The sequence below is a fragment of the Myotis lucifugus genome, unplaced genomic scaffold (assembly GCF_000147115.1).
Source record: "Myotis lucifugus unplaced genomic scaffold, Myoluc2.0 scaffold_297, whole genome shotgun sequence".
Taxonomy (NCBI): domain Eukaryota; kingdom Metazoa; phylum Chordata; class Mammalia; order Chiroptera; family Vespertilionidae; genus Myotis; species Myotis lucifugus.
In genome coordinates this window covers 310,796-324,966 of record NW_005871345.1, presented here as the reverse complement: position 1 = coordinate 324,966, position 14,171 = coordinate 310,796, and the positions used below count along the sequence as shown (strand labels likewise).

Sequence of the window (14,171 nt, the reverse complement as noted above, 5' to 3'; positions counted from 1 at the left end):
TGAGGCTTAAAAACAACAACAAAAGGAGATGTAAGTGGGTTTGTTTATAGTCTGCAGTTTGCTTTTTTCACTGCAGAGCCACATGTAACTTCCTTACAACCAGTTGGAATATCCACAATAATATGCCCATATAACCAAACATTGTTATGTAAATTCTATTCTGACCCAGGTGATTCTTACTTTTTTTCTTTATCTCCTCCAGAATGGATTGGTTTCATTGCAACCGGTGTTTCCGAAAAGATGGGACCCATTACTTTGTCACCAGCTGTGGCCATATTTTCTGTAAAAAGTGCGTGACTCTGGGTGAGTAATTTAACTGTTTTCAGATTCAGGCTTTTAACTTGGAAATGATTAGCCATTTCTCTGTGAAACTTGGGATAAAAATGACTTAGTAGCCAAAGGTGGTGTGGATACAGTAGGAAAGTGTTGATTATGGATATTGGAGAAATCTATTAATAAAAAATGATTTAGCGAATGGAATACCCATTACTTGAGCACCAAAACATACTTGTCAGTGTTTTGAAACCTATAGCAGTGAGAAAGCCACAAGATTATCAGACTGATTAAAGAAAAGATTAAAAAAAAATAACAAGAAGGAATGGGGGAAACTTTGCTTGATAGCAAGAGCCATTTCTAATTGGAAGTGGTCTAGCCTGTGAAATCAATTTTATTAGAAATGATTATGATGGTGGTGGTAGTGGTGATACCTTTGCAGTTTAAAGAGTATTTTCAAATGTACCATTTTATGTATTCTCACCATAATCCCATGAGGTTGTCAATGTAAGAAACATTCAAACCTATAGAGAATTTTTGTGAATTTATTTGAGCCAAACTATCAACAAATGCCGGGAACAGAATCTCAACGGATTGACAAAATGCTCCAGAAAATGGCAATTTTGCACCTTATTTTATACCTTACAATCTAAAGAGAAGATGTAAGTGGGTTATATGAAATCCATTGGTGATGGATTAGGGAGGGGGGAGAAAGCAAATCGGGGGAGGGGAGACCTCTGGAATTGGATGTTAAGTAAAATGACAGACATTTTAGTAGGTGGATACAGTATAGTTAACAGTCAACAATTAACATGATAACAATAACAATTAGAGGATTTATGGTCTCCACCCTGTTTGTGCCCCAGGGGTCTGGAAAAAGGGGAGTTACCCTGACATTCCAAAGGTAGGTTATGTAGTACTTGCAAAAGACAATACGCTCAGTTAAGGTAAAGATTGCTTTTTGTCAGGAAAGATTTTAACCTAGGACATGACTATCTGTCCTAAACTGCTTTTAGTTAAAAACTTTTAATTTTAGAACATCCTTTGTGGTTACTTTAGGTCTCTGAGTTTGCAAGGCCGCCTTGCAGGCCTTCCCTAGACTAGTCAGGTTAGCATGTGGCTCCTTTTCATGCACAAGGTAATTATTTGTTTTTTGTTAATCCTCACCCGAGGATATTTTTCCCATTGATTTTTAGAGCGAGTGGGAGGGAGGGGGAGAGGGGAGAGACGTACACCGGTTGGTTGCCTCCTGCATCTGCCCTGGCCAGGGGCTGGGGATCAAGCCTGCAACCCAGGTATGTGCCCTGGATCGGAATGGAACGCAGGACCCTTCAGTCAGCTGGCCGATGCTCTAACCACTGAGAAAAACCAACTAGGGCTCACAAGGTAATTATTAATAGACCCACTTTACAAATGAGGAACTGTCTCAGATAGGATAAGTGATTTGACCAAGTTCTTGCAGCTATTAAGTCTTAGAAATGAGACTTGAATTTAAGGTGTTTTTTGTTTTGTTTTGGTTTGGTTTTTAAATATATTTTTATTGATTTCAGAGAGAGGAAGGGAGAGGGAGAGATAGAAATATTGATGATGAGAGAGAATCATTGACCAGCTGTCTCCTGCACGTCCCCCACTGGGGATCGAGCCCACAAGCCGGGTATGTGCCCTTGATCAGAACTGAACCTGGGACCCTTCAGTCCGCAGGCCAACGCTCTATCCACTGAGCCAAACTGGCTAGGGCTTCGTTTTGTTTTTTTAATGCTAAAATACAGGGTATGGAGTAACCCAGAAGAGGGTCTTAGGATAGGGTGCTTTGGTCAGGAAAGATTTTATAGCAGAGGTATTGTTTCAATAGAGTTTTGAATAATAAACTGGAGTTTGCCAAGTGGCTATGCAGGGAAGATGCGCCAAAACCGGTTTGGCTCAGTGGATAGAGCGTCAGCCTGCGGACTGAAAGGTCCCAGGTTCGATTCCGGTCAAGGGCATGTACCTGGGTTGCGGGCACATCCCCAGTAGATGAGGCTAGACAGGTAGGCACTGATCCGATGTTTCTAACTCTCTATATTCTGGATTAAAGAAACTGAACTTCTTACTGCAGGTGATGGAGAGTTGTTGAAGTTTGTTTGTTTTTTGTTTTTTTGTAAGATTGGTGATAGATGAGGCTAGACAGGTAGGCAGTGGCCAGATAATGGAAGGCTCTATATTCTGGATTAAAGAAACTGAACTTCTTACTGCAGGTGATGGAGAGTTGTCGAAGTTTGTTTGTTTTGTTTTTCTTAAATAGAAAAATGATTTGTACTCGTTACCTCACTCTAGCAATAATATGGAGGGAAGTCAGGGAAAAATCTTTAATTCCTGAGAAAGAAGAGTCAGGTTAGATAGCCTCTGGAGAAGCTTTTTCTGTATACCAGCGATTTTCAACTGTTGTGCTGCAAGAATTTTTTAAACCTGCACTTCCTGACTATTTAGTCAGGGGCACTAACCTCTTTTCCCTTAGATTGTCAACTAAAAAAAAAAAAAAAAAAAAATACAACAGCCAACACAACAATAGCCATCCAGTATGAATGAATCAAAATTATACCTATATTTTTGTCTGAATTGACAAAAAATAATTATCTTTTGGTGTGCCACAAAATTTTAGTAATTAATATGTGTGCCATGAGATGAAAAAGGTTGAAAATCACTGCTCTATATGAATCTCATGACCCTTTTAAATTATCTGTTAATGAAATAAAGCTGTTGACTATGGTAACAGCAGCTCAGTTTGGAGCTGTTTGTCTCAGTGAAGCATATGCCATGTGATGCTTTCTCCTGACATGGCATTTATCTTTTTTTTTTTATATATATATCTTTATTGATTTCAGAGAGGAAGGGAGAGGGAAAGAGAGAAACATCAATGATGAGAGAGAATTATTTACTGGCTGCCTCCTGCACCTCCCCCACCGAGGATCAAGCCCCAAACCCCCAAATGTGTTCTTGACCAGAATCGAAACTGGAACCCTTCAGTCCGCAGGCCGATGCTCTATCCACTAAACCAAACCAGCTAGGGCCTGACATGGCATTTATCTTAATCAATAACCAGTGCTACCTCTAAAATTTCAACTTATAAGGAAAGATTCAGAGTTTTTAATTTTCTCACCTTTCAGAATGGGTTAATTAGAGAATGAAAGTAGGAGAGCTTCAAAACATGATACAAAAAAATTAGCAAAGTAAGAACAGAGCAGGAATAATTGGGAGGTGTCTTATAGTATCTGATCTGTGCTTACTGTCAGGTAGGTGGGATAATAAAGAATAACTTAAAGTTGAAATCATTGGTACTCTTCCACCCTTTCCAGTACTCTCATAAATGTCCTTCAGTACTCCTGTTGGGACGCTAGAACTGTCCCTCACCCACAGAAGAAAATTGGGAAATTATAAAGAGGGAGCTAGATAGAGGTCAATGTAAGAAACATTCAAACCTATAGAGAATTTTTGTGAGTTTATTTGAGCCAAACTATCAACAAATGCCAGGGACAGAATCTCAACGGATTGACAAAATGCTCCAGAGAATGGCAATTTTGCACCTTATTTTATACCTTACAATCTAAAGAGAAGATGTAAGTGGGTTATATGAAATCCATTGGTGATAGATTAGGGAGGGGGCAGAAAGCAAAGCGGGGGAGGAGGGACCTCTGGGATTGGATGATAAGTAAAATGACACATTTTACATAGGTGTGAAAGTCTTACACAGTGTGAAAGTCTTACTTGGCATCAACATACAAGTTTGGAAATACTAATTTAGAGAACAGAGCTCAAGTTGATGTCCTTTTATAGCAAATGATATTCTAAATTTTGTCTCCTCTTGATAGCCTACTTGACTATTACCATGTACTTTGGGAAAATCTTACCTCTTATCCATGAAAACGAAGCATTTATTTCCCCTTTTCTCCCTAGAAAAATGTTCTGTTTGTGGAGCTGCTTGCAAGCATCTGGCTCTTTCTGATAAAGTAAGTTTTTCTTCCCCTCCCACCAACCATTTTATTCCATTCCTAGCCTGTAGGGAGTATACAAAGAGTATAGTTGATAAGTGATTAAGCATTGAAATTTTTTTTAAAAAAAAAGGAAAAGAAACAAACAAAATTCACTAGTAGCAATTGTAAAAAATAGGGTAAGCAAGAGATAAAATAATTATTTGTGGCTATTTTTACAGAAGCACTGGGTAAGGATACTTAAGACATATAGCACAATGAAATAATGTCAGGTGCTTTTGGAAGGGGTGGTACATCCTTTGCCATATTTGCCAGTATTTTATTTCATTCCATTGTGGATATACTCAATGTCTGTGTTACTCTCTTCATAGATGAAACCTCAGGAGAAGATGTACTTCAAAAACCCTGTGGAGACAGCTTTGCAGCATTTTAGTCACATCTCTCAGGTATGAGAAACAAAAGTGAAAAAACTCTGATTCTCCAGGCAAGTTCTAATGGCATCTTATGTCTTTATCAAAAGTTCTCTTTAGACTGCATTTGTGCACAATGGACAGAAATGGGCTGCTCTGATTGCTTTCTTTACTGATGATATACATCTCAATAGTTAACTTTTTCTGATGCTTACCATACCGTTGACTTGGTCAGGAGTTAGAGGAATGTAGACGAATATATGGAAGAGAAGGCAGGACAACAATTTAAGAGTTTCCAAATATAAGCTTTGGTTTTTACCTTTCACTCTCAGTTCTCCACTGAGATTATTTCATAATCTCATGGGATTCCTATTTTAGCATGTTTGTTGAGATTTTTATCACTGTTCTACTCTTCTCATTCTTAGGAAAGTATCCTTTCCTAAACATGAAGAGGAGCCTTAGTCATTTTCTAGCTGAAGATAGTAGCTTTAATTTTTCTTTGGTTTCACTCCTCAATCCTAACTCTGGAGATAACAGAAGGGAAATTGAGGCTTTGACTGCATTCTGCTTTTAGCTACTTGGGTGAAACATCATATTTTGGATGGTATTTAACATTATGGGGAGATAAATCCAGCTGGGACTGAAGGAGAAATGTAAACAAGGTCACATGAGCAAGAGAAAGAGCAGACCTTTAGTTAATAACTAAACCCAGGATTAGCTAATGATTATCAGAGAAATTATATGTAGTCTGAATCTTAACCTACCTACCATGGGACCAATTACACATGGTCAAATAATCAAGATAAAATAAATGGAAAGGGTCAGTTAATCATCACTTTAGTAAAGGGCCAGTTTGGTGAAGTCAGCAATGTCTGAAAATGTGTTTTCCTAGTCTGTGAAGTTGAATAATTGACCCAAGACATGTCTAGATTGCCTTATTCAGGCCTCTGCTCAAATATTCCTTTCAGTCAAACCTTTACTGACTTTCATACCTCAAATAATAGCCCAACACTCTCTACTTCTTTTCCTGCTTTATTTTTCATCGTAGTTCTTATCTCTAATACTATATAATATATTTGTTTATTGTTTGAATCTGGCACTGAAATGTAAACTCCATGAAGGCAGAGATTTGGTTGGTTTTGTTTATTGTTATATCTTCAGATAGTTCTTAATATGTAATGGACACTCAAAAAATTGTTGAATGAATGAATGTTGATTTAAATATCCATTTTAATTATCCCCAATCTCTGTAATGACTTGACAAGGGCATTTTTCTGCTGTACTACTCTAATGGCCAATAGTTTTATCAAGCTGCTCATTTTGAGTTCTTTACTCACCTATAGATAAAATTATCTAACTATATTTGGGAATTGGAGAGCCCCATATGGACCTGTTAGCTTTCTTTTATTCCAAGGTCATAGACTACATGCACTCTTATCCACAGCTAGTCATCTTTCAAATGCCAGTGATTGTTCCTTCATTGGTAAAGCCTTCTCTGATTCCTGTAGGCAGATTTCTGTTCTGTCCTTTGTACTCCTATCCCACCTTGTTCTTAATTCTGCAAAAATGTTTGAATTTATTTGTTCATATGTCTGTTTCTCTCATTGAACTGAAGCTTTTGAAAGGCAGGTATCATATTTGTATTGCCCAATGCCTAACTATGTACCTGGAACCAATTAGGTACATAAAACACATTTATTAAGTGAATGAATGCACATGTATGGCTGGAAGGGTGAGAAAGAGGAATAATTCAAGGTAAGGTCAGAGAGAGAGGCTTGATAGTATAGGAACTGGTAGGCCATGGTAAGGAATTTAGGTTTTTCCTGAAGTGCAGTGTGATACCATTAAGGGTTTTAAGCAAAGAAATGGCATTATCTGATATATAATTTTCAAAGAGAATCTGGTTGCTTTGTGGAGAATGGATTATACAGAAGTTAAGAGTAGAAGCAGGAAGACCAGTTATGAGGCTATGGGAGAAATCTAAGCAAGACTGCTTGGGCCAACGTGGTTTTTAGACTTCCCTTTGAAAACAAACAATACAAACTTCTTTTTACTTTTGTGGTCTTTCATTATTTTCCTGTAGGTTTGTGACCTTTCAAAATCTATTATGAGTTTTCTCACATTATTCTTTAAATTAATATAGTACTTTACAGCTTTCAGAATGCTTTCACAGCCCTGGCTGGTTTGGTTCAGTGGATAGAGCATTGGTCTGCGGACCAATTCACCCCTTTATTTATTTTTTAAATATATTTTATTGATTTTTTACAGAGAGGAAGGGAGAAGGATAGAGAGTTAGAAACATCAATGAGAGAGAAACATGGATCAGCTGCCTCCTGCACACCCGCTACTGGGGATGTGCCCGCAACCAAGGTACATGCCCTTGACCAGAATCGAACCTGGGACCCTTCAGTCCGCAGGCCAACGCTCTATCCACTGAGCCAAACCCGTTAGGGCCAAATTCACCCCTTTGAACTGCAATTCAGTAGTTCTTAGTATATTCACATAATTGTGCAATCATTACTACCTAATTTTAGAAGATTTTTATCACTCTATAAAGAAATCCTGCCCTGGCTGGTATAGCTTAGTTGGTTGAGCATTGTCCTATACACTGAAAGGTTGCTGGTTCAATTCTTGGTCAGGGCACATACTTAGATTACTGATTTGATTCCTGGTAACCATAGATGTTTCTTCCTCTCTTTCTCTCCCTCTCTTCCTCTCCCTCTCTTCCTTTCTCCCTCTCTCTCCTCTCTCCCTTCCCCTCTCTCTACAATCAGTATACCTGTTAGCAGGCATTTCCCAAATCCTCTTTACCCTTTCCAGCCTTAGGCTATCACTAATTTACTTTCTGTCCCTATAAGTTTGCCTGTTCACTAGTGTAATGTTTTCAAGGTTCATCCAGGTTGTAGCATGTATTAGGACTTCCTTCCTTTTATGACCAAATAATATTCCATTATATAGATGGACTAGAGGCCCAGTGCACGAATTCATGCACAGGTCGGGGCTGATCGAGCCAGGCAGGCTGGGGAGAGTGGATGTGGGTGGTTGGCCGGCTGGCCCTGCCCCCTGGTCGAACTCCCAGTTGAGAGGACAATTTGCATATTAGCCTTTTATTATATAGGATATGTTTCATGTTCCATTCATCAGTTGAGGGACTAAATTAGGGTTGTTTCCGCTTTTTGGCTATTGTGAATAATACTGCTAAGAACATTTGTGTACAAGTTTTTGGGTGGGCATATATTTTCATTTCTCTTGAATATACATGTAGAAGTTGACTTATTGGGTCAAGTGGTAACTTTCTTTAACTCTGAGGAACTGCCAGACTGTTTTCCCAAGTGCCTGAACCATTTTACATTCTTACCTGCGTGTGTGAGGGTTTTGATTTCTCCATATCTTTGCCAACATTTGTTTTTAACTATCCTTTAAAAAAAATTTTTTTTTAAAAAATTTCAGAGAAGAAGGGAGAGGGAGAAACATCAATGATGGGAGAGAACCATTGATCGGCTGCCTCCTGCACGCCTACTGGGGATTGAGCCCACAACCCAGGCATATGCCCTCACTAGGAATTGAACCATGACCTCCTGGTTCATAGGTAGACACTCAACCACTGAGCCATACCTGCCGGGCCTTTGCCCATTTTTAAATAGGAATGTCTTTTTATTATTAGTTATAAAACTTCTTTACATATTATAGGTACAAGTTTCTTACCAGATATATGATTTGCAAATATTTTCTCCCATTCTGTTGGGCCCATTCACTTTAAAATTGAGAACAAATAACATAAATATAAATAGGAAGAACAAATAGGACATCAAATAGAGTAGGAAATAGAGAGGAGAGGTTAAGATAAAAAAGAGAGAAAGGTATAGATTCACAAAGACAAATTCAGAGGAAAAGACACAAATGGATATACAGAAACTTTGATAAATTTAGCGTTGGGTTGACAAACTTTTTCTAAAAGGGCCAGTAAATATTTTAGGCTTTGCAGGCCATACAATCTGTATTGCAGCTACAAAACTCTGCTTGTAATGCAGAAGCAGCCATGGGCAGTATGTAACAAATAGATATGGCTGTGTTCCAGTAAAATTTTATTCATAAAAACAGGCAGCTAAGTCTGACTTATATGCCTCAGTGGCTGAACATTAACCCATAAACCAAGAATTCCCCGGTTCAATTCCCTGTCAGGGCACATGCTCAGGTTGTGGGCTTGACTCCCTCTAGGGGGCATGCTGTAGGCAGCCAATCAATGTCTCTCTCATTGATGCTTCTATCTCGATATCCCTCTCCCTTCTGCTCTAAAATCAATAAAATAAAATAAGTAAATAAACATTTTTTAAAAAAAATATTAAAAAAACACACACACACAAAAAAAACACAAGGCAGCTAGCCATGGTCTATAGTTTGCTGTCTTTGAAGTCATATTTTGCTAACATATACATGAATAACTACCATATCTGCCATTTGAATAAAATCATGCCAAGGCCTGATCTCATCAATAGAACTGACCAATTCTTCATCTCTCACTTAAATTAAAAAATTGAACAACTGAGAATCAATGGTGCTTTTGAAGAAAGATTTTATTTAGTCTAAATTTATTTTACCTGAAAAGGAAAAGCAATTTGTCAGTACTTAGGATTTCTGAAACAGTATAGTTGAACTCTTTTTCACCACTGAGCGGGAGGTTGAGGAACCTTTAGCAAGTGTGAGAGGTAATATTATTTTGATAAACCGTGCAGCCCAAAACTTAACTCCCAACCTGGTGGGCTGCTGTGACTCTCCCATTGACATCTAATTGCTTTTGATAAGGATACATTTTTAGGATTCTTTTTTGCTCACATCTGTTCTCTCTGAGCAACACAATAATCTGTTTCAATTACAAATCTGAACGCGAAACTTCCTTTGAGGTGAGTTAATTAAATGTTTGACCAACTATAATAGGCTAATTTTTTTTTAATTAAATCTTTATTGTTCAGATTACATTTGTTCCTCTTTTTTTCCCCCCCCATAACTCCCCTCCTCCCAGTTCCCGCCCCGCCCTCCGCCCTCACTCCCCACCCACTGTCCTCATCCATAGGTGCACGATTTTTGTCCAGTCTCTTCCCGCATCTCCCATTCCCCTTTCCCCCCCAAGAATAGTCTGTCCATTCCCTTTCTATGTCCCTGATTCATTATAATCACCAGTTCATTCTATACATCAGATTATTTATTCACTTGATTCTTAGATTCACTTGTTGATAGATGCATGTTTGTTGTTCACAATTTGTATCTTTACCTTTTTCTTCTTCCTCTTCTTAAAGGATACCTTTCAGCATTTCGTATAATACTGGTTTAGTGGTGATGAACTCCTTTAGCTTTTCCTTATCTGTGAAGCTCTTTATCTGACCTTCAATTCTGAATGATAGCTTTGCTGGATAAAGTAGTCTTGGTTGTAGGTTCTTGGTATTCAGCACTTTGAATATTTCTTGCCATTCCCTTCTGGCCTGCAAAGTTTCTGTTGAGAAATCAGCTGACAGTCATATGGGTATTCCCTTGTAGGTAATTGAGTCTCTTTCTCTTGCTGCTTTTAAGATTCTCTCTTTGTCTTTTGCTCTTGGCATTTTAATTATGATGTGTCTTGGTGTGGTCCTCTTTGGATTCCTTTTGTTTGGGGTTCTCTGCGCTTCTTGGACCTGTAAGTCCATTTCTTTCACCAGGTGGGGGAAGTTTTCTGCCATTATTTCTTCAAATAGGTTTTCAATATCTTGCTGTCTCTTATCTTCTGGCACCCCTATAATTCTGATATTAGTGCACTTGAAGCTGTCCCAGTGGCTCCTTACACTATCTTCGTATTTTCGGATTCTTTTTTCATTTTGCTTTTCCGGTTGGGTGTTTTTTGCTTCTTTGCATTTCAAATCTTTGGCTTGATTCTTGCGCTCCTCTGGTCTGCTATTGGGTATAATATTCTTTATTTCAGTCCGTGTATGCTTAATTTCTAGTTGTTTCTTTATCATAGCATCGAGGGTCTCATTAGTTTTTGTGAGGCTCTCCTCAAGTTTATTGCAAGCCATCAAAATTGCGTTTTTTAGCTCTATATCCTCCATTTCTGTCATGTTTTTTTGTCTCCGCATTTTTTATGCTTTCTTGGTGCACCCCCTTGTGGTCTTTGTGTGCAGTCTTGTTGTAGTTAAGCCTTGATTGTTGTAGTTAATACTAGAGGGATTTGACCAACAGGCCGACTGGCTGTGAGAATCAGCTGTGGGAAAACTTCTGTCCTCTGGGGAGGTGCTAATCTAGCCTTTGCCTGAGGCGATCCGGCAAATGGCTCTGTGCAGGGCTTGGGCGGGGCGGGATCAACAGGGCCGGCGGAGGGAGCAGTTATGGCTGCTCAGTCCCGTTCCCAGAGGCTCTGCTTCTCAGAACCCCAGCAAGGGCTGCAAACCTCGGAGAGAAAGCTGCCCTCACGTTCCAACTGATGCTAGACAATCCCGCTTCTCCCGTTTGAGTCTGAGTCCCTAGAGACTCGCCCGGATCTGGAGCTCAGAGTCTGAGACTCCCTCCTGATTGAAAACGACAACCGCGCCCTCAGCCACCAGCCCGCTTTGCGCGCGCACCTCCGCACCTTTAAATTTTCCACACTGCGCCTCCTCTGAGCCTGGGTATGCTGTTGTCTTTCCTTCTAGTTGAAGAGTCTCTCCTCAGCCAGCCTTCCTGTGGTTCTGGGTGATGTCCGTTCAGTCTTTTAGTTGTATTTTTGAAGTGGTTGTTTGCAGCAGCAGTCTCCGGTGTTTACCTATGCCGCCATCTTGGTGGAGCTCAAGTTTCAGACTCTTGAGAGTGACACCTAGATCCCTTAATGGTCTGTTTCCTTCTAACCTCTGCGATCTCATCCACAACTCCCACCTCATATCTTACTAGTACATGCCAACGTAAGTTCTTAGGTAGGTTATTTATTACCTAATCTATAAAATAGACTTAATTATTTGTAGTTCTTTTATATACCATACTAGAGACCTGGTGCACGAAATTTGCATATGGGGTGTGTGTGGGGGGGGGGTGTCCTTCAGTCTGGCCTGTGCCCTCGAGGGATGTCTGATTGCCAGTCGGACATTCCTCTCACAATCCAGGACACTGCATGCACCAGTGACCATACTTTTCATACAGGTGAAAGGCATCTTGCTGTTGTATGGGCAGCTATATTTTTTTGCCCTGATTATAAAAAGTAGTACATAACGTGATCCTTCTGAGGCAATAGTCCCATTTTCCCCATCTTGTGGGTGGAAGAACTGAAGCAGAGAGAAGTTAAGTAATTGGCTTTGTTAAACAGTTATAAGTGTCAGAATCAGGGCTGACCATAAAATGTGCAAGCCAGAGTCCATGCATGTCATCGCTGCATCATCCTGTTGTTTCAGTGTTAGAGTAGCCTTGCCAGGTTTTAATATTTAAATCTAAGAGACTGTTCCCAATATATAGGGTAGGGTCCCTAGGCCTGGCCAGCAGGGCTGATCTGTGGGACGATGGGCGGGGAGGGGCACCCACCTTGGCTGGAGGCCTGGTGCCACCTGCTGGCCGGCCCCACCCCCCACTGCCGCCACTGGTCACCTCCCTCTGCAGGGCGACCAATGGCGATGGGGAAGAGGGAGCACTGGCACTCACCTTGGCTGGTGGCCTGGTGTTGCTAGCTGGCCGCCTGCCCCCCCCCCTCCCCCCATTGCCACCACTGGTTGCCTCCCTCTGGGTGGGGGGGGGGGGGCAAGATGCTCAACACAGGAGCTGCCCCCTGCTCCTGCATTGAGTGTCTGCCCCCTAGTGGTCACTGTGCATCATAGCAACCAGTCGTTTTGCCGTTTGGCTGATTTGCATATTAGGGTTTTATTATATAGGATAGTTTCATAACTCTATGCCTAGAATACCTGACTTCCACACTCTGAAGCCTGAATAGTTAGTTACCTCTTAATCATTATTTCTGTACTTTATACTATACATAACTTTGTTCTGCATATCACCTTGTGTTTTATTGGTTCACACATCTGATCTCTTCTACTATATGGTGATGAGCTACTAAAGGACAAGGACCCATACTATTCACCTTAGCATTTCCAGTTCCATCACCCTGCTTTAGCAATGATCAGCTCATGCCAGCCTTCTATCTATTCCTACTGCCACCCCATATAGATTATTTTACAGCCAAAACCAGATAGCATATAGTTTCAATCTGTAAATATTTCAGAGTGTGCCTCTAAAAGATGGAGACTCCTTCCTTAAATATAACCATGTCATGCTAAAATAATAATTCCCTAATATTATCAACTAATCAGTCAGCATTCACATTTCCCCAGCTGTCTCATAATTATCTTAAAACTTTGTTTGAATTGGGTTTTAGTAAGATCTATATAGTTCAGTTTTTTTCAAACTATAAGTTTCCTCTCATTTGTTTTTTTATTATTGTTGAAGAAAATGGTCTTTTGTCCTGTAGAGTTGTTCACAGTGCAGATTTCATTCATGGAATCATTTAATATGCTTGTCTGTGCTCTGTTTCTCCAGTAAGTTAATAGTGAGATTTAGGCTTACCTAGAATCATTTGATTGAGGGGGTGGGAGGCAAGAATACTTGATAGCATTGTTGCATTCCACCAAGAGGTATAAAATGATCTGCATCTCATTTTGTGTGATGGTAGCCATTGATGAACTTCACATAGATCCATAATGCACTAGGAGTGGCAAAATGCTTATATTTTAATTTTGTTATTCCTATCTCCTTTTTTTAGCTGGAATATGTCTATAAAGAGAAATGTCCTTTTCTCAACTGTATGATTACCTTGAGATATAATTTTAAAATACTAAGTAAGACCTTTAGATATTATGGAACAAAGGAGTCAGTTTCACAAAAGATATATAAGGTAAACTAATAGGTTTTGAGTGTCAAAGTGAGAAAGCAATACCTTTAAAGTAAATTTCTAAAACTTAGCAATTTCTTAATAAATGTTCAGAACATTAAGATTGACAGGAATATAAATCTTCAACTAAAAAAACTGACATTTAAAATGAGGTAGGAGAGCCATTCTTTAGCACAAAAAATAGTCAGTAAAGCTAATATTCATTTTAAATATATATTACTTTTAATAAACAAACAAAATCCCCTTTTAAAAATAAGTGTGAAATGCATACCCACATTGGACCAAAATATCTTATGTCTTATAATAAACTGCTGAGCTCCCCCTTTGCTTCCATTACCGTGCTTCTCTCAGTATCTTTCGGTGATTTCTCCAACCTCTTGCCATTAACTGGACCTAATTCAGAACTGAAGTTTTTTTGTTTTTTTTTTTTTTAATATATTTTATTGATTTTTTACAGAGAGAAAGGGAGAGGGATAGAGAGTTAGAAACATCGATGAGAGAGAAACATCGACCAGCTGCCTCCTGCACATCTCCTACTGGGGATGTGCCCGCAACCAACGTACATGCCCTTGACCGGAATTGAACCCGGGACCTTTCAGTCCGCAGGCCGACGCTCTATCCACTGAGCCAAACCGGTTTCGGCCAGAACTGAAG

General features: G+C 39.6%; 1 protein-coding gene across 1 annotated transcript in view; it reads left to right on the top strand.

The window, feature by feature from the left end:
• Positions 1-203: 203 nt before the first annotated feature.
• Positions 204-14,171, top strand: part of RNF212B (ring finger protein 212B) — a 27,222-nt gene continuing 13,254 nt past the window's right edge. The window contains exons 1-3 of the mRNA XM_023763706.1: positions 204-303; positions 4,204-4,256; positions 4,610-4,684. Of these exons, the coding sequence (XP_023619474.1) occupies positions 204-303; positions 4,204-4,256; positions 4,610-4,684 (228 nt within the window). The remainder of the gene's footprint in view (positions 304-4,203; positions 4,257-4,609; positions 4,685-14,171) is intronic.